This window comes from Solenopsis invicta, chromosome 14, assembly GCF_016802725.1.
Source record: "Solenopsis invicta isolate M01_SB chromosome 14, UNIL_Sinv_3.0, whole genome shotgun sequence".
In the NCBI taxonomy this organism is placed as follows: Eukaryota; Metazoa; Arthropoda; class Insecta; order Hymenoptera; family Formicidae; genus Solenopsis; species Solenopsis invicta.
Genome location: NC_052677.1, coordinates 11,208,870 through 11,232,576, shown reverse-complemented (window position 1 = coordinate 11,232,576; position 23,707 = coordinate 11,208,870). Strand labels below are relative to the sequence as shown.

The following is a 23,707-nucleotide window of genomic DNA, read 5'->3' as shown; positions in this document are numbered from 1 at the left end:
CGTACGTGCGTGCGTACTCTCGCGCCGCAAGAATGCGAATTTCCATTGCTATCCGCCACGAGATCGCGTTTAGAGATCCAGGCCAGTTCCGCCTCCTCCTCATCGAAATACGTCGTCCCGCTCTGTAATTTCTCTCCTCGCGCGGTGTGAATACCGCGCGAACGCTACTTTCCTCTGACCGCCATCGATTCTAGTTTAGCACGATAGTTAGATTAGCTAGCTACACTGAAGATTAGATTAGATTAGCTCGCTATACAAAAGTCAAATCTTTGGTGGAATGTCAATGACAATCGGTCAGGTTCGATGAACGAAAGAAAGGCCGCCTTTACACCGCTCGAGATTATTAAATTTCTAATTAAATTTGGGAGGTTTTTTTTTATAGCGCCGAGTTGAGGCATATTGTAACGGAAAGGAACGATACACGAATAAATAAATGGAGTTTAAATAATTGAAAATTAAATAATCAAAAACCGATTAAATAATGAAAAATTAAGCGATTTATTAATTTTCAGAAAACACGTAGAGAGAATTCTTGAGTTTGTAAGTTTAAAAAAATTTTTTTTTTAAACTAATCATTTCCGTCTTTACAAAAATTATTATTAAGTCAAATTTATTTTAAAGTTCTAGAAACAAATCTTCAGTACCAATCGATAATTAATTAAAAATCCTTCAAAGACACTTTTAATATTGTGTAAAAAAAATAAATGAGATAAATATATGTAATATTAATTTTGCAGTATATTTATAGATTTTTGCTAAAATATTCTGCATTAAAATAAGAAAGTGCTAAGAAAAAGTAAAAATAACGCGCTTATTAAAATTCCTGTATCATTTTTTAATAAACGTTGTAATTAAAAGAATTAAGATTGATGAATATGAATGAAAATTGTATGTTTGCGATTTAAATTTTAAATTCCCCTGAGAACTTTAAATTTACCTCTTTTGTCGACCCACAGATGGCGACACTTGAAAGCGCTCGCAAATCACGTGGTCGTGTAAATATCTTGCGTGACACGTGCTCGCGCTCCGGAATCTTTTTAAATGTGCAACAGCATATTTGTTAAAAGTAATTAAGTCATGATAACTAATTGTTTCGTCTGCGGAAATGTCGGTCCACGCTACAAATGCCCAACGTGCAGGGCACCTTAGTAAGTATAATTACTTGCAGATTATATTTATTTGAGGTTATGTGCGCTTTCTGAGAAAAATGCTACAGTATTCTATATGAAATTGAAATATTTCTTTAAAAATTGTCATCTTAATTTTTGGCAATAAAAGGGAACAACAATAAACGTATTATCTCTAACAAGTGATCAAAAGGATCTTTTTCAAATGGTAAATTTTACTTGGACTTCAATTATTCTTTGACTATAGTTTAATCAACTTTTGTTTATTCTCTTGTATTGCATCATGCATCAATTCTATATTTTTGTATTTGTTGTATGATTAATTAAGTCACTATTTCTGTGTACGTTTTAGTTGCTCCGTGGGATGTTGTAAAAAACATAAGACTCAACCTTGCGAGTCTCCAATCTCACCTGAGAAATCCAAGGAACATCAAAGCATCAATGAACGGAAGTATGATTTTCCTACAGAAGACACCGTACCCGTGGAAAAATTAAGGCAGTTACATAATAGCAAGGAATTGAAACAGTGCCTTGAGAATCCTCATTTACGTGACATTATGAAGACAGTTGCAAGTAGCTCAAATCCCACCGAGACAATTGCAGCAGCCATGAGAGAACCCATATTCGTGGAGATGGCCGATGCCTGTCTGAAGATCGTGGAACCACCGGACGATGCTAAGCCATGCTAAGCAACTTCTGAGTGTACGTTGCATCAAATACAACTGTGATACATTAAAAAAGAACATTATACTTATTTTTAGTACAACCTATAAATATATTTTACTGATTGTATAAAAATGTCGAGACGGGGAAAATGTTTTTTTTTTATTTAAATATTTATGTACATCGTAAGAATACGCGGAATATAAAAATTTATTTCAGATGGATGTAAAGATGATATAAACATAATATAATTTTTTTTTTCATACGAATAAACATGAATGATTTTTAGATGAATAAATGATGGTTTTACATTTTCCTCGTGGACACAAATGATTTTGTGATGTAATATACGTACATTAGGTGAATAATCCTATATTAAGTTACTGGTGCGATCTTTATGTATTGATGTACAAAACAAATAAAAGGCAATTTTGTAAAAAATTAAGATTTGGCGAAACAATCCTCGAACACCAATTTTTCTTTTTTCCTTTTTTCAAAATTCAGTCAGAGTTCTAAGTGTTGAGAATAATGTGATGAAATATAATCTTCGACGTCTTCCGGTGTCTGCGCGCCGTCCAGTTCGATAGCAAGGGCATGATATCTTCTTCTAACATGATGGGCTGCCATTTTCGGCTGTCTGTCTCTTGTAAATATTCCCTTCTTATTGCCACCTACTCTAATAAATGCTGCAAACGCCAGTGTGTGTAAACATTGTTAATAAAAATCATTTTGAGTCAGCTTTTTCCAGAGTAAGTTGATATTTGAATATCTCAAATTAAAAATTATTAATTCTCGTAAATTAAAACTTATTGTAATTAATTGGCAATATAGTAATTTTTTTAATTACTATATTTTTTAAATTTATATATAAGAATGTTTAAAAAAAATACATGAACTTTTGTTATAGTTTATGCCAATTTTTGATAATATATCACTAAATCGTTAAGTAAGAATAATAAATATGATAATAATAATTATTATATTAAATCAATGAACGCGATACTCAATACTCACTTTGCGCAGTGCGGAAATCGGCAAAGTTCCAGATAAATTCGCCAATAAAGAAGCCCTCGTGTCGCAATCGATCGAAGGCTTCAAAGTGTCTGGAAAATAATTCCTTCTGATACTCCTCGCTCCATACGTATTCCGGTAGCTGCAAATAATTAATGTAGAATAATTTATATAAAATGTGTAGAAATAAAAAATTTAAAAAATTAATTATGCTGTTGGAATAATGTAGTAAAAGTTTACTGAACAAAATTGCATAATTATTTAAAGTTTCTATTTTATTATTCTTTGTTCTTATTATATATTTTTTTCTTATAATTATTTATATTTATAAATTTCTTCTAAGTGTAGCTGGTATTCACAGATGGTTTTTACAGTTAAGATTGTATTTGGTACACTCTTAAAATGTCATAATATATGTAAAGAGAGAAAGAGAGTGTATGTGTATGTACGTGGTTTAATATAAAATAAAATTTTACCTCGTGTAGACCAGGCATAGTATCAGCCCCATACTCGGACATAAGTACCGGCTTGTTATATTTTCTATGCCAAGCCTCGGCTTCCTCTTGAACCCTGTCAGTGATCATATCCAATCTGCCAGGATTGCTATACCAGGCATTGTACCGATTAAAACTGATCACGTCGAGAAACTGACCAGCTTTGTCCTCCTAAAATTTACAGTATCCTTTTATCGGCATTCATGTTAACAATTGTGATGAAAGATTAAAAAGCTTAGATAGATTAAGTCATAATTAAATAAACAAAAAATTGCATTAATATTAACTTTCACTTTATTAATGCACTAATGGGGAATTTTATATTTTTTTGAAATGTTTAAATCACAATAATTATTCATTTTTAAACATTTATTTATGTTATATATTTTTATCTTTTTCATATATTTATTTATGATATTACTTGAACTCCACGAGCCATAGCAATGGTGACCGGCCTGGTGGAATCGATAGCTTTGGTGTGATGAGCAATCTGCTTGAAGTATTCTTCAGCCTGGGGTAGCTGGGTTCTTGGTTCATTGGCCAAGGACCACATAATTACGGAGGGTCGATTCTTATCTCTACGGATGAGTTCCGACAGCGAGTCCTTGTGACGCGAGAGTAACGACGGCGAATAATTCTCCGTATCAACGGAAGGACACTCGTCGATGACGAGAAAACCCAATCTTTAAAATAAATGATAGAGTAAAATAAAACAAAATAAAATATATAAGAGAAAAAGAAATAGAAGATATCAATAAAGAAACAGAAAGGAAATCTTTTAGCGTATTATACAATTCTAACAATAATATTTGGTACCTGTCAGCTATATCAAGGACCTCATCGCTGTAAGGATAATGGCTAGTCCTGTAGGCATTAGCGCCAACCCACTGAAGCAACTCGTGATCTCTGACAGCGGTGACGAGGTCAAAACCTCGGCCTCTGATAACCGAGTCCTCGTGTCTACCGAAACCACGCATGTACACCGGTCGATCATTCAACAGGAGACTCGTGTTGGTCCACGTGAGTGTCCTTATGCCAATTGGTAATCGATAGATGTCCGGTTTGGTGTCGTTCGCCACCGATAATCCCACCTGAAAGGCGGCGCAAATTAAACTTAAGATTACTTAGAAACTTAAGAAACTTAAGATTTATATTAATTAATATTCCAGTTAAGCGCGCGCATAATTTTTTTTCTTTTGGTCGATTCAAAACCGACTTAGAATTTTAAATAGATATAAAGATGCTTGCAAGTCTTAAACGATTAATGATCGAATATCAGGCTCCATACTTCCAAAGTGTATAGATATCCCGGCTTGGGATCCATGCCTCTGGGCCACCAGAGTCTGGCGAGTGGGACCTTCAGAGTGCCGGACAGACCGTAAACAGGCTCTTTGATGGCTAAGGTGTGCTCGGCGTCGTGTAATGTGACTCTGCAGACAGGTATCTCCCCTTCGCGCAAACCAGCCGGCTGTATTATGTATTTGACGATTCCCATATCGCCTACCAGACTCGTCCTCACTGTGATGTCCTCGATGTAGACGCGCGGTGTGGTGTACAGCATAACGGGCCTTTAAAGTAATTAATATTTATTAATTAGGGACAATCATTAATGCTAAATTAAAGATAAACAGCATTACCAAGCATTCTGATTTAATAAACACACGATTTCAAATATCAAAATTACAAAAAGTCGATAGATGTAAAAAAATTGTCTTAAGTTTTGATTATTAGAAAGATTATTTAATAAATAAAGTTTCCTTTATAATTTTATCAACACTATAATTTTGCAGAATAATAAATTATCAAAAATATTGCCAAATAATTAATAAAATAAATAAAATCTATAAATGTTTAATCAAAAATGTTATAATTTTTCTGCGAACAAATCTTTTGTATTGCACTTTATTTGTATTTTGATATCAATTGAAATCTGTTCCAAATTATTTGGAACTGCTGTATCTAATTATCTTACAAATTATCACATGTTATCAAAATAATCAAACTGTTTATCTCTATTTTTCTATGCTATAGAAACTTTTTTTTCGTGAAAGAACAAAAATGTCGTGATCGTGTCTCCCATGACCTCGATAGTCGCGTAACGCACTGAATGTTCTCTTTAGTTTTTCAAAGCCCTTGATAGAAATCTATTTGTGGCGAGTGAAATTCGCGCGTCGCTTCAGAGAACTTGAAAGGTTCTTCGTAATAGCGTAACAACGGGACATTGCAATTACACCTGTCACGCATTTTCTCTTTGCCCTATAATTATGTTAAATTTTAATTGTACTTTTACATTGATCTTGCTTTCAATAATTCGAGATTCAAAATTCTTTCGTCGTTTTTAATTTATTAACTTTTGAGATCAATTTAAGAAAAATAAATAAATTGAAAGAAGTAAAGATTATTATTTATTTGTACGACTTTAATAATAATTAAACAAAAGAGGAGTAATTGTTAAAATATGAAACATATTTACAATTGCATTAAGTGTTGCAAATTATTATTTTAAGCACAAAGTGTTGAAGATGGAAAATTGATCTGCAATTTATTTGATTTACTTTGTTTTGATTAATTAAACTTTTACCTGTGTATACCGGCATAGTTGAAGAAATCGAAGGTATAGGTCTGCAAGTGCTTGGTACCGTTGTCGGTGATCACTTCCACGATCTTGCCCTGGGGCACGCTAGTCTGCAGCAGAGTATTGTCGACGGCAACGGTAATGCGGTTCTTGCCGACAATCAGGTACGACGAGATCTCTGCTTCAAAGGGCAGGTGGCCCATTTCATGATTGGTCACTAAAGCGTTGTTCACCCACTATGTAACACACATACAAAAACGCTCATAAATCACATTAACATATACCTTGCAATTAAATTTCATTTTTATGTGTATTTCCAAAAAATTACGTTAAAATTAATATTTATCTCGATATACCTTTATGTCTTTTTAAATGCAAATCGATGTATCTTATTTAGAAGACTATAAGGTTACAATATTGCTAAATTTCTTTCTTCTTTTTTCTACTTTACTCCATTTGCGTTGATTTTCAATTTATTTTTTATTTTCAAATCGCAATGAGCTTTCGACAGGTTGTAGTTCAGAAAAATCCTAAAGCTTTAAGTCTGGAAAAATTCAGAGTAGTGGATGCTTACCACTTGTGCAAGGTAGTGGACTGAGCCAAATCTGACAAAAATGCGCTGGTCCCGCCAAGAATTGGGTACAAAGAAAGATCTCTGATACCACACAGCACCGACGTGATCCCTGAGGTGTTGCGATGTCGTAATGTCATTGTAGGACGAGGGTACAGGCATCTTTATTGTCTCGTCGACCTGTAAAGTTAATCATGTCTTACGCGAAAGGATTCTCACTAATGACAGAGTAATGACAAACGGACAACGTGCAATTATGCAAGATTATAAAATTCACGTGATTCCTGCAATGCAAACAGATAAAAAATGGACGTGAATTAGCAACGACAAGAAATAAAAACTTGAGCAAATTAAAAAAAAATCAATAATAATAAATAAATAAAAAGTGAATTCTTCTGATCTTCCTGAAAATTTTGCAAATTTCTCAAAAAAAATTTTACAAGCAAAATTTTAAAGAAATTATTTATAAAAATTTAATATTTAATATTATATAATTTATAAAAAGTAATGTTTTAAATACAGAAAATTTTTATGCAAATAATTAGTAAGATCTTTATGTAAAATTAACTAATTAATTAAATATCTTTCTCTATTATATAATTGAAAAATATTTCGTTTACTTTCTCTCCTTTCTGGATATTAATTTTTTATTTACTAAATTAATAATTATTTTTTTGTCACATAAATTCTTTTCCAAATTTGATGTTAATTTGATATAATAAAAGAATTTGTAATATTTATTTACTTTATTAAATTTTTAAATTTGTTATCAGTTATTAACACAAATGAATCTCTATCAATATCTGGAGCAATGAATCTCTATATATGGTTTGTCACTCACCGACACATGATGCGCAGCAGCAAAGTTTTCAACATCAATCTGTCATAAATAAATAGACAAATAAATATAATTCACATTATTGTAGCATCTGCAGTAATTAATATTGTTGCATAAATTCAGCAAGCTACAGGCATTACAATTACAATAAACTCTTCATTTTATCACCAGTTAACAGTTTCAAATTTGCATACTGACAGACAATATGTAATATTAAGACAATATTAATCTCACTTTTTACACTGATTGTGAGAACAATGTTCGCTTTCGCACAGCTGACCTAAAATAATTAAATTCTGGGCTCTACCTTTAATATTATGTATTTTCTGTCAGTATACAAATTTGGAACTATTAACTAATGATAAAATAAAAATTTTAAAGTTATTCATGTCTCTCCGTTCTTTAGATAATTTTTTTAAGTGATCACTGTGCCTACAATAGAGTTTAGTTCAAACGATATATTATTCTTATTGGATTTATCTTCATTACGTTTACGAGATAAGAGGGAGTGACCACTTATACAAGGTGCATATATCAATTAATAAAATAATGCACATACTCACCGAATCATTTCACGGAGGCCTTTCGCTAACGATGTCCTTTTTCGTCGCTCTCGAATGGCACATTAACAATGACCGCATGATATATTATTTACCACTTTCGATACCGCATCCGCGACGCCGTCGAAGAAGTTATCGTCACGGCAGATAACGAACGTCGAGTGTCAGGGGATCGCGCGCGGCGCAACATAACCTCTCGACCGGTTGACCGCGGGCGTTGCTAACAAGCAACACGCGCGTCACCGGACAATTGTTACGTTCGCGTTCGATCAGGAGCAACGAAGATTGCGAGGCAAGCGGAGAATCGAGTAACGTCACACGAGCACGAGACAGCAACGAGATGCGAGCGACAAGCTCGTCGTAATGCTTCACGAGTGAGATACGATCTGTACACGATCCTGGCACTCACGCTGCTACTACACTCGACACACCCGACACCCGACGTTGTATCCGCACAGAATTTCAACACGAGGAACACAAAAGAAGCACCAGGAAACACGCAGCGTCCGCCGATCACCGGTACAGGCGGGTAGAGGACAAAGCAACATGGCGATGGTAGCGACTCGACGACTGTCGTCAGTGCTGCGCAATCACTACGCCAGCTAGCGTGCGCGACGCAGTCACGTACGTCATCAACGAACGTTGCCGAGCGGCGGCGGACGTGACCGAGCGCCTCGGGCGGCCGCGCCGGCACTCGGTTGCGTCCGTCGCCGCTCGGCAACCTTCGTTGATGGCGTACGTGACTGCGTCGCGTACGCTAGCTGGCGTAGTAAATGCGTAGTACCGACAACGGTCGTCGAGTCGCTGTACTCGCTGCCATCGCCATGTTGCTTCGTCCTTTACCCGCCTGTACCGGTGACCGGCGAACGCTCCGCGCTTCTTGGTGCTTCTTTCGTGTTCCTCGTGTTGAAATTCTGTGCGGATACAACGTCGGGTGTCGGGTGTGTCGAGTGTAGTAGCAGCGTGAGTGCCAGGGTCGTGTACAGATCGTATCTCATTCGTGAAGCGTTACGACGAGCTTGTCGCTCGCATCTCGTTGCTATTTCGTGCTCGTGTGACGTTACTCAATTCTCCGCTTGCCTCGCAATCTTCGTTGCTTCTGATCGGTCGAGATCGTATAACATTTCGCTGTGTGATATGCTACCCGCGGATTATCGTGAATGTCGAATAAAATATCGGGCCGTTCGATCGAAGCTCGTTGCGTTAGTGACGGCGTCAACCTGTCGGTCGATCGCATTTTTCAACCCGCGCCTGTTTGTTTTCGGTCTCAATTCGTATGTTTATCAGTGTGTGAGAGCGCGAATATAACAATTGTCCGGTGACGCGCGTGTTGCGTGTTAGCAACGGCCGCGGCCAACCGGTCGAGAGGTTATATTACGCCGCGCGCGATTCCCTGGCACTCGAGATTCGTCGTGACGGTAACTTCCCCGGCGTCGTGGGTGCGATATCATAAGTGGTGAACAACATATCGTGCAGTCGTCGTCAATATGCAATTCGAGAGCGACAAAAAGAGACATCGTTGACAGCGAAGGAGGCCTCCGTGGAGGTAAGTACGTGCATTATTTTCTTTGGCATATGTACCTTGTATAAGTGGCCACCTTCTTTTATCTCGTAAGCGTAATGCAATAAGAATAATATCATATCGTTAGAACTAAACTCCATTGTAGGCACAGTGGTCACTTAAAGAAATTATAAGAACGGAGAGATGTGGATAACTTTTACATTTTTATTTTATCACTTACTAGTTAACAGTTACAGATTGGTATACTGACAAAATAGATAACATTAATAGTAGAGCCCAGAATTTAATTACTTTAGGTTAGCTGTGCGAAAGCGAACATAATCCTCAGCATTAAGAGAGATATTGAACGGACGAGGGCAGGAAGGTGGGGTCACAAATCTGAAACTGTTAACTAGCGATGGAATGAAAAACTTGTTGCAATTATAATGTCTGCAGCTTGCTCAATTTGTAATTATGGATCTTAGGAGTTTTAACAAGATTCGCTTTTCCTGAAATCTTAATAAAATGACATGTAATATTAATTAGGATGATTGTACGCTTACAATATTGTTTATTAGAGTAAAATCAAGTTGCATGATGCTTTCTACAACAGTTATCACAGTTGTTATCACATAACAAGTCCTGTATAAAAAGAAATATTAAAATCTTACGAAATCTTACATTATAAAACTGTATAACGCTTTACATGTAAATTTCCATATAAAATATTTACTCTAATAAATAAAATAAATAAAATAAATAAAATTGTAAGCGTGCAATTATCTTAACTAATATTACATGTCATTTTCTTAAGATTTCAGGAAAAGTGATTCTCGCTAAGACCCTTAAGGTCCATGATTATGAATTGAGTAAGCTACAGGCATTACAATTGCAATAAGTTTTTTATTTTATCACTAGTTAACAGTTTTAGATTTGTACCCTCACTTTCCTGCCCTCGCTCGTTCAATATCTCATTTTTTACAGTTAGAATAATGTTTGCTTTTACACGTCTGACCTGAAATGATTATATTCTAGGCTTTAGCTTTAATATTACATATTATCTATCAATATGCAAATTTAAAACTGTTAACTGGTGATGAAATGAAGAGTTTATTGCAATTATAATGCTTATAGCTTGCTCAATTCATGCAGCAATATTAGTTACTGCATATGCTACTATAATGTGAATTACATTTTTTTGTGTTTTACAGGTTGACGTCGAAAATTCCGCTGCTGCGCATCGTGTGTCGGTGAGTAACAAATCATATATAGAGATCTATTGCTCCAGATATTGATAGAGATTCATTTGTGTGTGTGTGTGTATGTGAAGTTGGCATATTTCATGGAAACTTACGAAATATTGAGTTTTGGCTTTATTTACAATAATTCTACAGTTCCTAATAGATAAAACAAATAGTTCTGGCCTCCAAAGGGAAAAAAACGCATAAAGTGAGACGCTAGGTTCACTCAGTTTGTCCTGTGTCATTTTTCGACACAATTATTGTAAGATTTAAAAAAATCTATAGTTCTAGATGAGTTCTAGAAAGAGTTCTAGCGTTTACCATAGTTTATTTAATTTTTATTTAAAATTATTGTAAAATAATTATATTTATAGAATTATCAAGAGTTCCGTGTACAAAAAATATTTTTTTTCCAGTTCTGAATGTATGTTTAGATACGTTTAGAACTGGAGAAAAAATATTTTCACGAAATGATACGCCCACTTCACACACACACCAGTTATTATTTCACATTAGTTAATTGGATATGATACCTTCGATAAGTCATCGTTGAACCATGCCTCCGTGTAACCCTTTAACGCATCTCCCTCAGGTGACACGACAAAATCCCACAATCCATCGAGCGATCTTACCTATAGAATAAAAATGAAGAAATTAAAAAATCTAGTACTCTGTACTGTATTCATTTTCATTAATAAAAATCTTTATCTCATACAGAAATATTTTTAAAACAACATAAAATTTTATCAACGCTCAATTACTTTTGGTTTATTACAAGTAACACATATTTATATATTTGATTTTTATACTTATTTATTTATACATTATAAAATAAATTTCTCATAAAAACATGTTTAGAATTATTCTTAACATGCGACCAATAAATCACACAAAAAAAATGAATTTTTAATTCACGTATATTTTTATTCTAGAATGCTATTTGTTTTAATTTAAGTATGAAATGCTCTCTTTAATTACAACTGTTCACTTACATCAATAATAAATATATCTGTGCGAAATATATTTTATCCATAAGATCGTATTCTTATTTCTAATATCATATTGTTATCACAACAACCTTAATCACATTGGAAGCTATTTATTCTTGGATTAAGAATTACATATTTGAAAGTGCGCTCAACTTATACTCGAAGCTCACTTTTTTCGTGTTTACGGGCAAGAATGTGCATGATAATCCAGTGGATTCCAGTATCAAGCAAGATGATTCACCTTCTCTTCGCAAATAAGTTTGATCAGTACTAGTAAAAATAGTTGGCAGAAGTAAAAATTACTGGCGTTGCGTTTCATTTTTTCCACCAGTAAAATCAGTAGATGCCAAATAGAAACGTCATAAAGATTTTGAGGTTTAAAGTTGCGGACATTTCAACGGTACCGCAAGCTTGTAGTAACATTGCAGAAATCTTTTGTAATTTCCATAGAATATTACAATGTTTTAATGTAAGGTTTATGCAATGTTTCTTTAATCTTTCAATGCTGGGTTATGATTCTAACTTTCACTTTTTATAACAATTGTTACATTAATGATTAATATTATTAAAATATGAATTGTTTTTATTTGAAACTCTTCCTCCTGTTTTTGCTTTCTTCTTTTTATTTTTTTCTTCGTATTTAAAAACTTTTTTTTCTTTTCTTTTCATTTTTCATTATTTTATTTTTTTTTATTTAACTTTTAATTTTTTTAATATTTAACCCTGCAAATGAGTTACAAAACGAATTTGTAACGCGTCTTCCTAAAAGTCGTTGCGGTAGTCTCGCGCAGTGAGAAAGACTCCGCATTTCGTGCATGCCGCGCCATCTCTGTTAAATGTCCCGTTCCACTCGGGTTGTTGACCGCGCACGATCGTACGCCTGTCAGCCACGTGCGTCTCGAGTAGTAGTGAATGACCGTGCAACCGAGAAGAGTGGGGAGGCGGGCCAGACAACGGTGCGCGGCGTGTTGCCTATCTTATGAGACCACGCGAGTCTACCGCGTCTCTTGATCAACAACTTTTAGGGAGATCTTGCATCGCACCGTCATTACAAATTCTCGTAACTCATTTGCAGAGTTGGATAATCAAAAAGTTAAATAAAAAAAGAAAAAAATAATGAAAAATGAAAGAAGGAAGATAGGAGTTTTTAAATGAAAAAAGATGAAGATAAAGAGAAGAAAGGAAAAAAAGAAGGGGAAGAGTTCAAAATAAAGCGAATCCATATTTTAATAATATTAATTACTAATATAACATTTGTTATAAAAAGTGAAGGTTAGAATCATAACGAGCATTAAAAGATTAAAAAAAACATTGCATAAACCTTACATTGAAACATTGTAATATTATATGGGGGGTTACAAAAAATTTCTGCAATGTTACTACAAGCTTGTGGTAACGTTGAAATATTCGCAATTTTAAACCTGAAAATTTTTATGACGTTTCGAACTATTTGGGATCGTCTACTGATTTTACTGGTAAAAGAAACAAAACGCAACGCCAGTAATTTTCATTTCTGTCAACTACGTTATTTTAATTAATTATAACCAAACCCATTTTCGAATAAACTATCAATAATTATGAAACAAATGAGGATAGTTTGGTAAGTGGATATTGTATTCACAAAGCATGCTTTCAAAATGTGATTCAAACTTTCAAAGATAAGTAAAATATTCAGTTTGTCCTATCTATGTCCATAATCAACAGATGACCGATTTTGTCACAGCGATAGAAAAACGTCGGTTGTCTGTGTACACACAGGCGGATCTGCGGCAGCGGATCTGCCGCAGTAAATCTGCTACTCACAAACAACATGAGTGAAATGTGAGTGCAATGAATCCGCCGCAGTAGACCCGGCCGCATTGAAGAAAAATAATCTCAATACAAGTATATTTAATGTTAAATGGGCGCAGTTCTATTCTTTAAATAAAGTAAAATTTGCTTTCATTTAAGAATACCTTTTCGCTTTGTTTTAAGAACAATTTATTCTCAATCGAAGATTATTTAATTCTCGGCGCTATTCTAAGCATAAAATATTCTTAGATTAAAACATTTATGCATTTCTTTAAGAATTCATTTTTTTGTATGATGGCAAATTAAAATATCGAGGATTGCTTTCCGGAAAACCTTTTTGGATTCGCAATAAAAAATGTGAAAATGCGAGCCGGTTTTCTCGGATTCAGGTTCGAGTGGCATTAAGAGACCAGCGTGTTATCGCATCACGTAAGTTTTTACCTCTCGGGATTCACTTTCTCTGGGATACAGCAGACCGGGAAGCGGAGTCGGGAACGCTTCCTCGTAAGGCAGCGGCGCCTCGATTTTGATCGTTGTATCAGAGAACTCCGGTGACGACTCCGGTCCGGATTCGCCGGCCATCGCGCTGCCGATTAGCAAGAAAATCAAGTGCCACATCCCTCTACGGCCTTCCTAAACAAACAAATTAGCATCCGCAATTCGTAATCGGGATCTTGAGATTTTTTCGCTCAGAAATTAAACAAATTTTTCAAAGCAGATCATGAAATAAAATTCTCGGAAAGTTAAAACGGTTTTAAATTCGGGAACGATTAATCTTCTTACCTTCAAGAAAAATATTGACACATATTTAAAGCACGGAGAGTAGTTACGTACGTCAAATACAAAGGACACAATTTTAAAAGTCGCTATAAGAGTTCAATTTTAATTAATAATAATTTAAAAACGTGTTGAATACCCGCGAGGAGATTAGTCGATTGTTCCCAATACTGCCACATTCATTCGCGTCATCTTCTACAAGCGGATATTTTCTAATTACGTTGAACGTTCGTACAAAGCTGGCCTATGACATAAAAGTTCAGAGGACTATGCTTTTTTCACGAATTTGTTTCATACGACGAGTAATCTGTGCTTATCGTTTAACCTTACGCCACGTTACACGCTAGATCTGTCAATTATCGCTCGTTGCCTATTTCTCTATCACGGATGGCTGTGACCCCCTTTCTTCCCGGCGAATAGTCATGACTCGTGATTGTGTAAATATCACGCGATTCTTTCCGAAAATATCTTTAGAAAATTGCTATCGAACGTCAGGGCACTCACGACATCCGATAGGCATGTTACACAGATTTTACACAGCTACAACACAATTGGCACACAATTGGCGTGCACTTACGTTTACGATGCGCCCGAATCGACTAGTCGCGACTGCTGACCGCAGTCGACTGATACATCGCGCGTATCCCCTTCGATAAAGAATTAACAAAATCTGCTGAATGGTGCTGTCTGAATAGAAATTCGTGACACGTAACATACATTTACATCCTCAAGCACCGTTCGCTCTTTACCTGCGATAACATTTATCTCCCTGATCGTACAAACAATACACAAAGCGGAATATTCCATCGCGTAAACATGGTAATAATTTGTCATCACTGCAAATCGCAGATAAGGCGACGAAGCTCGTCGATCTATGATTACGCGATTATTCGAGAAATTAATATAAAATTGCTCGCAGCGATTAGGAAAATAATATCTGTTTTCAAATGCGGAATTCTATGAAACAAAATTGAAAATTGCAAGTTTGATTTACAGTCGGTATATGTAGATATATTACTGTTTGTCACCGAAGTAAATTATTTACAACGTGCTGAAACTACTCTGCTTGAATATCGACTTTATTATTTTTTTATTTTATACTTAAATTTCTTTCAAGACTGATAAAACGCGTTTGAAGGCAGCGTAAGACACACGCAATTTGCTTAACAATTATTCCCTTCCTCAAGTCTGCCTCGTCGTATAAAGGTTGCGCGTCAGCTCTATCCTGCATATCTTTTTTCTCTTTTAATTTTATTCGACACCCACAAAGAGTGGAAGACCGGTCTTCTGGCATCCGTCCTTTTGTACGAAGAGTTTCTAAGGAAGACTCTTCGAAACGTGACTTCACGACCAAAAGAAGTGCACTGCGCTGCCTGTTGCTTTAATTTTTTTTTTCTTTGAAAAAAAAGCACTTCTGAATATTTCATAATTTATTAAGGAGTTACTCATTGCAAAAAATGCATTAAAAGATTACTTCAGGCAATTAAAACACGATTAAAGAATTTAAATATTTTTAAGATTTCTATTATAATAAACTCATAGATTTATAAAAGTATTTCACATGCATGAATAATTTATAGCGAATAAACTAGGGAGTGTCTTAGACCCCTTAGAAATTTCGAAATGAGGAGAGCTGATATAATTGTCTTTGGCTTTTTTTTTCTTCATTTAACGAAATATCGACTTGAAGTTTCTCAAAAAAAAATTTGACGTACTGTAAAATAAATTGAATTTTTACAATGTTTGTAATAAAATCTTTCATTGATCACTAAAAATTTTGTCAAAATGCACTTGCGGAAATTTTAGACTTTACGGCTTTTAATTCATAGCGAAAAATTTTCGGCCACCAGTTTCGCATGACCTTTCGACGAAAGCTAACTGTCGGGCAATGAGCCGGTCGCACCCCGCACACATACATGCACACAAACACACGCCGCGGGGTCTCGTTCGCAGCAATATCGGCTTCCTGGCACGGTGCCCTCCTACGAGAGCAGACTTCCCTTCCCAAAGCATCAAATCGTTTCCTCGTGTCGCGCGTATACAGAGATACCACGGCACTGGTGTCCCTAATTCCTCGAATAGCCACTATTGTCCAGGTCTGAACTTAACACCCGGCGGTAATAATATCCAGCCAATCGAGAATTGCAATTTCGTTGCTTGATCGAAAATTCGAAAATTCGTCTCTACGAAGCAGATTTTTCTCCGAAATTTTATTACATGATATACTTTATGATTTTTATTTTATGATTGTCAATTAAAGAATACTACAAGAATATCAAAGCTGACGAAATAAAGAAATTAACATTAATAATTGCTGTTTAACGTTGTCGTACAATTAATAAGAAAGTTAAACAATTTTTTTCCGTAACAGTTTCTACAAAGTGACACAGAAAAATGATTGAAATAAATGTCACACTTAATCTCTCTCCAAATGTCTCTCGTTGCGTGCAATTCGAATATAAAACTGCTGCGGATTGTTTCAATTGTCCATTAGCAGTATCGATAAAGTTTCTAAATGCGACCTCGTTTTGTTCGCGATTTCTCTCGATTTGCGCGGGCAAATAGATAAACTCGCGGAGCTCTCAATTTCGCGTGCAAAAACACAATTGGTCCGCGAAAGCCGCGAGCATTCAAAATAGATGATCCCGCAGGCGCGCTCTCCCGATGTGTACGCATTTTCGCAACACCCGCGCCGTGGCTCGAATTTATTAACACACCGATATATTCATATCGAGCGTAGCGAAGTGTAAGAGACGAGATTACGAGAGATGATAATGGCGCGGAGTAATGATATAACGATGCTAACACTCCATCGTTGCAGACTAGACGAGATTGCACGCCTCGTGCGGTTTCCCTTAGAGTTTTCCAAGTCTCGCATAAAATTAAAATTGCAAAACCGGAGCGAATGTGGCGCAAATTCGCATTCGCGGATGTATGAGATATTTTAGCTTCGTTTCGTTGTATTTCGCGGGAATCGTGGGAAATACCGCGGGATGATTGCAGCGTCCTCCTAATCGATAGATGTGCGCCAATCGATTTTTTCGCGTTTGAGACATGCGGGAAATTGCATCGGACGGCATCTGGGAAATGAAGTATTGTCCGGCCGCCGGAATCACGGATTTTCAGCCGAAATTTCGAAACGGATTGCCGACACATTGCGAATTTATTGTTTCCCAGCGTCGGGCAGATAAATTTTTTAAATGCAGGACGCCGACGACACGAATTCGCGATTACCCCGTTTAATTTATTCGTACAATATTCATACAACGTTATCGTTATTTTGAAAAAGGTGCCAACATTTAAACTCTGCTATTTGGAATTAATCAAATTTATCTTCGAGTATTTTTCTTGTCATGTTTTGAAATATTGCTTGATGATAGAGAGTCATGACTGTCATGAGATCGATGTAATCGTGATGGAAAAATCTGTTGATGTCTATCGGCGTTTCGCTAATCGGGCGGGCATTTATATTTGAGTTAATTAGTACAGATCACGCGTTAAGATCGCAGAGATAATTGCAATTGTTGCGAAAGTAAATAACTCTCTAACGAGACGTTAAGACGTAACGCAATTATTAGACGTCGCATGAATTCAATTAAACGATCGAATTTTGCAATCAACGGACTTCTAACTGTCATTTCTAATTAATTTCTTCACTTGTCTCGAAATCTGTAAATCACATGTCGCGAAACAACAAACCTTGCAGCGATCGCCGCGTTCTATCGCGAGTCTGGTCACAGCGTCCGAAGAGAGGTTGCCGAAAAGCGGAATGGCCCCTGCCATTTCGGTCTGTCTGAGAAATTTCAATTATACGTTCCAGATAAGTCAAAGTGTGTGTGAAAAGAAATTCTTTCTTCTTCGCGAACGACGCTTCCCGTTTTCGTTTCTTCCTAAATCACAAATCCTCACGTTTCCTTCTTCTCATGCGTTTTGTCTTCGTTCGAACATGTTTATCACTGTTTATTTCTTTATTTTTTCCTACACCAAACAGCGTTTTGTTTTCTATGATTTCTAGCGCTCAGTTTAGCACGTCAAACCGAAAACCTCTCTCTCACACACTCGCGTCAAAGCCAAACAATTCCGCGCGACACAAATCTTTCATTTTTTTTCTCCACATTTATTATAACTAACTATATTATATTTTTACGACGCGCCTACGACGGCTAGAAATAAATAACATTCATTTAATTAATTTAATTGGAGTTACACAAACGGACGGAGACAGTTCGTCGCTAATTCGAAATCAATCACGCCTCGCGAATGTACTCGCGCCACTCGCCATCGATCATCGGTTACGCGTTAGATTTTCTCTTTCCGATTCGATCATAGCTGGAGGCAGCGAGTGTTTAAATCCGCGTTAACCCGGAGACTGGGCACTGCCAGTGTGCAACACTCGAGCCTGAGCCTCCGGCTCGTCGAGCGTGACTACTCCGCTCCGCTCGATGCCGAGCGGAGCGGACGCCCGCAGGAAACCGACCCAAAAATCTCGCGCTCCTCTCCTCGCTTCCTTGTGTTCTCCGGTTTTCGGTCTCGTCGTTGATATCATCGGCGTCGTTGGTAAAGAAATCCGAACGTCGTTGCGAAAAGTCAAAATGCGGAATGTTGTTCTAAAAAAAAAAGAAAAAAAATTAAAGTGTATGCAAAGAGAATTGCCATTTATTATTAAAATAATGAGTTTGCCAGAACTCTTGGACATCCCGTAGTAATCAAGATAATTTCAATGCATTGGAACTTTCATGTGTTTTAATTGTTGTTCGCTGAGCAATGTTTTATTAACTTTTAAGAGTTCAGATTAAAAATCTGTTGTTTTTTATCGTTGTTTTAATTTTGTTCCGTGTACGTCTGTAACTGAAATTTAAATGCGTTATCTATAGGAAAATTTTGCAGCGTCGATCAACGATGCTTAATTTGCATAGCAAATTTTTATCTCATTTCAAGTGGAATTGCTTACGACATACATTACACATGCGATTACTGCTATCGAGATTTCTCGCGAGGCACATGCCAGGTATTTTTTCGTATTGCAATTGACGTTCTTATCGCTTGTATTTCCATTTGTTTTTACAAAGCTTATTGTCATAACATAAGAAAAGATTAAATGATTAAAAAATGCGATTTATCTGAACGTTATTGACTACAAGTAGAAAATTACTGGTTATAGCTAGGGATTATGGGAAAAGAATTCATCTAATTGCTCTTAAGAAAAATTTTAGACACTTCAGAAATCATAAATTGTTAGAGAATTATAAAATAGTAATTATAATTAGATTTCTACGTATGACACAATTCTTACAAATACTGCCTTTTCGCGACGTCAATTAGATCGCAGCGATTTTCCCGTGATTTAGCTTTTTCGGTTCCGTTTCTCGAAGGAGAAATATGTGTCCTGAGAGACTATCGATGGACGATCTTAGCGATTGCGGAAAGGAGTCTCGTACGGAAGGAAGGTAGATGGAAGGAAACGGCGAGTTTCTCGGGTTAACGACCATCCGATAAGGCGCCGGGGAGTTCGACGGTCGATAGCGTTGCGCATCGCATAGAGAAGTGCATGTTCATGCACCTGTGCGCGTATCTCTTTCTTCTTTCACACGACAAAAATTCAAATAAAAGGCGACGAGACAAAATTTGTAATTTTTAATGTCGATCGTAGCTTTAATCGACACTTAAAATTCTTCCTGGACTTATCAAAGAGATCGATTTAGATGATTCTTAATCTATCAGATTTTTAATCGGACGTATTGTGCAATTCAGAATGTGAGTAATTACTAGTAGACTATATTACGGCACAATTGAATTTATATATAAGGAATACGCCGAATCTTATTTATATATTCCTACGTACGTGTTAGAACTAAATTATAAAATTTTATTTTGTGTTGTAGCGAAAGAATTAACTCTGAATATAATAAATCTTTTATTATTTATTATAAAAAAATCTGTACACATTTTGGGTATACTTAGATTTGTTGTAAAATCTACATGCTTTTGGGTAAATTTTATTATGCAAATCCAAAAATCCCAATATAATTCTTAATACAATTTAATGTTTTATAAATGCAGCGATTTACCTAAAAAAATCTGCTCGTTAAAAATTTCATTTTCACACAGTAATTAAACTGTATAATCGGTATGTATCGTATTGCATAGCCTAATTATTAAAAGACATCTATTCAGTTGTTTTCATCGAGTTATTATCAAGGTTGGATAATATAATTTTTTTTAACTAAATTAAGCTGAAGTTAACGGCTAATAAAATTAATTTAGTTACGTTAATAAAAGTTAAACGAACAAAATAAAAGTTACATTAAAGTTAAATTAAGATAAATTAATTTTAAAAAGCGTCAGTCATGTTAAATCAAAAATTCGCAAGTTTTTAAAGTTAGATTATTCAAAACAATTATACGGATCATCGAACAAATCTAATATTTTATTAGTATATTAAGTTTATAAGAAATAGCAAAGAAACATTGCTTTTAATGTGGGAATGCTTTTGTGACTTTAATAATCTCTTTGTTTTCTCTTTGTAGATAAATTTGTAACTTCAGAAAACAATCGACTAATTTTATTTATTTCAAAAATAACTAGTTAAAGTTAAAATAATTTAAAATGAACAAAGTCAAGTTAAAAGTTATAAACTTTTTCACTTTATTATTTAACTTTTAACTTTTTAACTATAGTTACTACTCGACTTTAGTTATTACACTTATTTACTTCTCAAACTTTTTTAGAAATAGTTCTTTCTCTTTCTCTCTCTCTTTATTTTTAAATAACAAGAATTTAATACAGTTGTTCTTAATTCTCGTTTACTATGAAACATAGATAAACATTTAAACATTGAAAATTTCTTTAAATTCCATCCAGTGATTTTGTGTAATTTATTCGACACAGGAATGTTTCGCATCGAAACTTTTACGGAGTTAAAATCCGGAAACTCAAATTCGAATCGCGCGTTTTGATTGGTTTATCCCAGCGTCTCGCCGACAAATAGGAGACTTCCTTTATCGACGGCCTCTCGTTCAAATTCTCAGTGAACGACCGGCGCGGCGGCGGCCGACTTGCGAGCGCTTCGACTGTCTTGATGCCGATAATGTTAGCAATTTTCTAATTAAGTATTCTTTCAAACGACTTCCTCTGCTGTATCTTATCGCCATACGCCAACAGTCATTCTCGTACTGCGCGGCGCATTCGTTGCTGGCGATTCCGAGAGTTCTACCGGTGTGAAGTTAGCGCCCAACTTTATAAAAAACAAAAATACGTAATACATATCGATTGTACTTTGTTTGTACCCGTTTGTACCACTTTTCTTTTCGTTTATACTTGAAAGACTTTGAAGATACAGCGCTTTTTAATTTTTTTTTTTTATGTCGGAATCCCTTGAGGTACAAACGAAAATAAGGTAGTACAAACGGGTACAAACGACGCTCTTTCGAATGCCATTGGCCGATATCTTGTAAAATGGCGAAGTTTCCGGAGGGAAGGTGTACGTAAAAACTGAAAAGCACTGTATCTCTGCACCCCTTGAGGTACAAACGAAAAGAAAAGAGGTACAAACGGGTACAAACGAAATACCATCGATATGTGTTAAGCATCTTCGTTTTTTATAACGTTGGGCGCTAACTTCACTCCAGTGAGTGTTCTCGAAACTTCCCTGCCTCGTAACTTCAGAATTCCTGAGAGAACTTGCCGTACACCGCGAGATCGTAATGGCATCGTCGTTACGGTCGATTAATTTTCGCAACCCTCTCGGCCTCTGTCTTCGAATAGACAAGCGTAACGAAAGGAATTTGGATTTGCGGAATTCATATAAATTCGCGTAAATTCTCAAGCGTAAATTCTCAAGTGATCCTTAAGTTTCGAAACGCTCGATTGCGTCAATCAAAAGATTCCTTTCCAGAGTGTCATTTTGTCCGCGGTCCGATTCACGTTCAAAGCGCTGTTGGCACCATTCTACCTTTATCGTTCATTAAGCGTAAACGAGGATAGAATGATGACGCGCTAATAGCGCTTTGAACGCGAATCGGACCGCCGCCGCCGTCGCCGTCGCCTTTGAATATCGCGATTAAAGGGTGACGGAAGAAGCTCCCTCCTAGCCGAACTAAAACGCGCGTCCGATAAAGCCGACGCGTTGTGTCGGTAAATACCCAAAGGCCGCTCTACGAAAGCGTGAACATTGTAAATACTTGTAAAATATTGTAAGGCGCAGTTGTACGTTTATTTCAACGTAAATTAACTTTAATTTTGGTTTTTTTTTCATTCTTAAAACAAGAAAAAGATAAAAAAAGGAATTAAACCGAGATTAAAGTTAATCTTCATTACGAGAAATAGACGTATAATTGCGACTTGCATCCACTTGACACGTTTACATTTACATTATTGTGGAACAGCCTTTAGACACGGACGTTCTCGTGACTGCGGATAGTGCAAATAATCCGTAGCAATAAAACGTGACTAAATTGATCAAAATGTATAATTATCTGAATATAAGGAAACATTATGTTCATCACGCAAAATAAAGCACCACGCTATTTTGATAAATTTGTTGTTAATATTTTGTTTAAGGATGTATCACACTTATTTTGATAATTGTGTTAATTATTTATACTTCAAATAAATTGTACACATACAAAAGTTGTGCTTGTAATATTCTATTAAACAAATTTTACTTTGTAATATTTTATTTTTATAAATACTAAATTTTATAAAATGGTGACAAAAATCTCAATTTTTTGTACAGGTACTTTAAATGTTGAAAAAAATTTATGCGAAATTTTATTTCGATTCTGTTTTGTTTTATAATAAATGAATTTTTTTATTTACAGAACAATCAATCTCTGCATCGCAATGAAACTTTCATCTTGAATATTTAAAGTACTTATATAAAAGAAATTCAGATTTTTCATTATTACTCAATACACATTTTCATTGCACATTTCTATTTCTTATTAAAATAATTTTTGATGCAGCTAGAAAATCGCCGTCAAATTTTTTGTGTTACTTTCAAATGCGATATAAAATAATCTGTAAATTTTTCTTTATTAAGGTGATAGTTCAATTATTAGAGTAAAATCTTGATTATGAATCAAATTACAGACATGTATTAATAAAATTGCTGTAAATTTTTTTCTTTGATTTTTTTTTAAATTAGTGTGATATAAAATCAATTTCTTAATCATTGCTGATATGTATTTAGGGGACAAAACGAAATTTCATAATCTCTTTAAATATTCTTTGAAATTGTAATACTTTTAGTATTTAGTATTTAGATTGTATTGAGTACATGCAACAATTATATATTAAAAATGTAAATAATGTGCTTTGACATGCACAAAAATATAAGTATAACGTGCATTTAATTATTGCCGATCCGTAATTAAAACATATAACATTTGTAAAATACTTTAAAATACTTTTGCAAAATTCATGACCTCAATTGAATATATAATAATCTTTTCTATTATAATCGTATCAACTATTTACATTGACATTAATAATTTTTTTAAATGTTTGCTCGTTACCAAGAGGTTATATTTACACGAAAGTTAATAAAAATTATTTTAACCTAAGTGTGA

At 35.2% G+C, this 23,707-nt stretch overlaps 2 protein-coding genes across 7 annotated transcripts; one reads left to right on the top strand and one right to left on the bottom strand.

The window, feature by feature from the left end:
- Nucleotides 1-960: 960 nt before the first annotated feature.
- LOC105199225 (zinc finger HIT domain-containing protein 3) lies at nt 961-2,051 on the top strand. The gene is made up of 2 exons (XM_011166217.3): nt 961-1,148; nt 1,480-2,051. Exons 1-2 carry the CDS (start codon nt 1,078-1,080, stop codon nt 1,814-1,816), a joined length of 408 nt encoding a protein of 135 aa, XP_011164519.1. The 5' UTR covers nt 961-1,077; the 3' UTR covers nt 1,817-2,051.
- LOC105199223 (beta-glucuronidase) lies at nt 1,983-18,573 on the bottom strand. 6 transcript variants are annotated; one of them, XM_011166209.3, is made up of 11 exons: nt 17,838-18,573; nt 13,803-13,994; nt 11,115-11,213; nt 6,445-6,621; nt 5,877-6,106; nt 4,584-4,863; nt 4,112-4,386; nt 3,717-3,978; nt 3,278-3,466; nt 2,805-2,943; nt 1,983-2,476 (listed from the first exon to the last, which is right to left on the bottom strand). In XM_011166209.3, the coding sequence occupies exons 1-11, from the start codon at nt 17,919-17,921 to the stop codon at nt 2,295-2,297; spliced, it is 2,109 nt and encodes a 702-aa protein (XP_011164511.2). In that variant the 5' UTR covers nt 17,922-18,573; the 3' UTR covers nt 1,983-2,294. The 6 variants fall into 6 exon arrangements, with proteins under 6 accessions (XP_011164511.2, XP_039313536.1, XP_011164512.2 ...); XM_039457602.1 differs by having other exon boundaries at nt 13,803-13,990; XM_011166210.3 differs by lacking the exon at nt 17,838-18,573 and adding an exon at nt 14,716-14,868.
- Between the last annotated feature and the right edge of the window lie 5,134 nt (nt 18,574-23,707).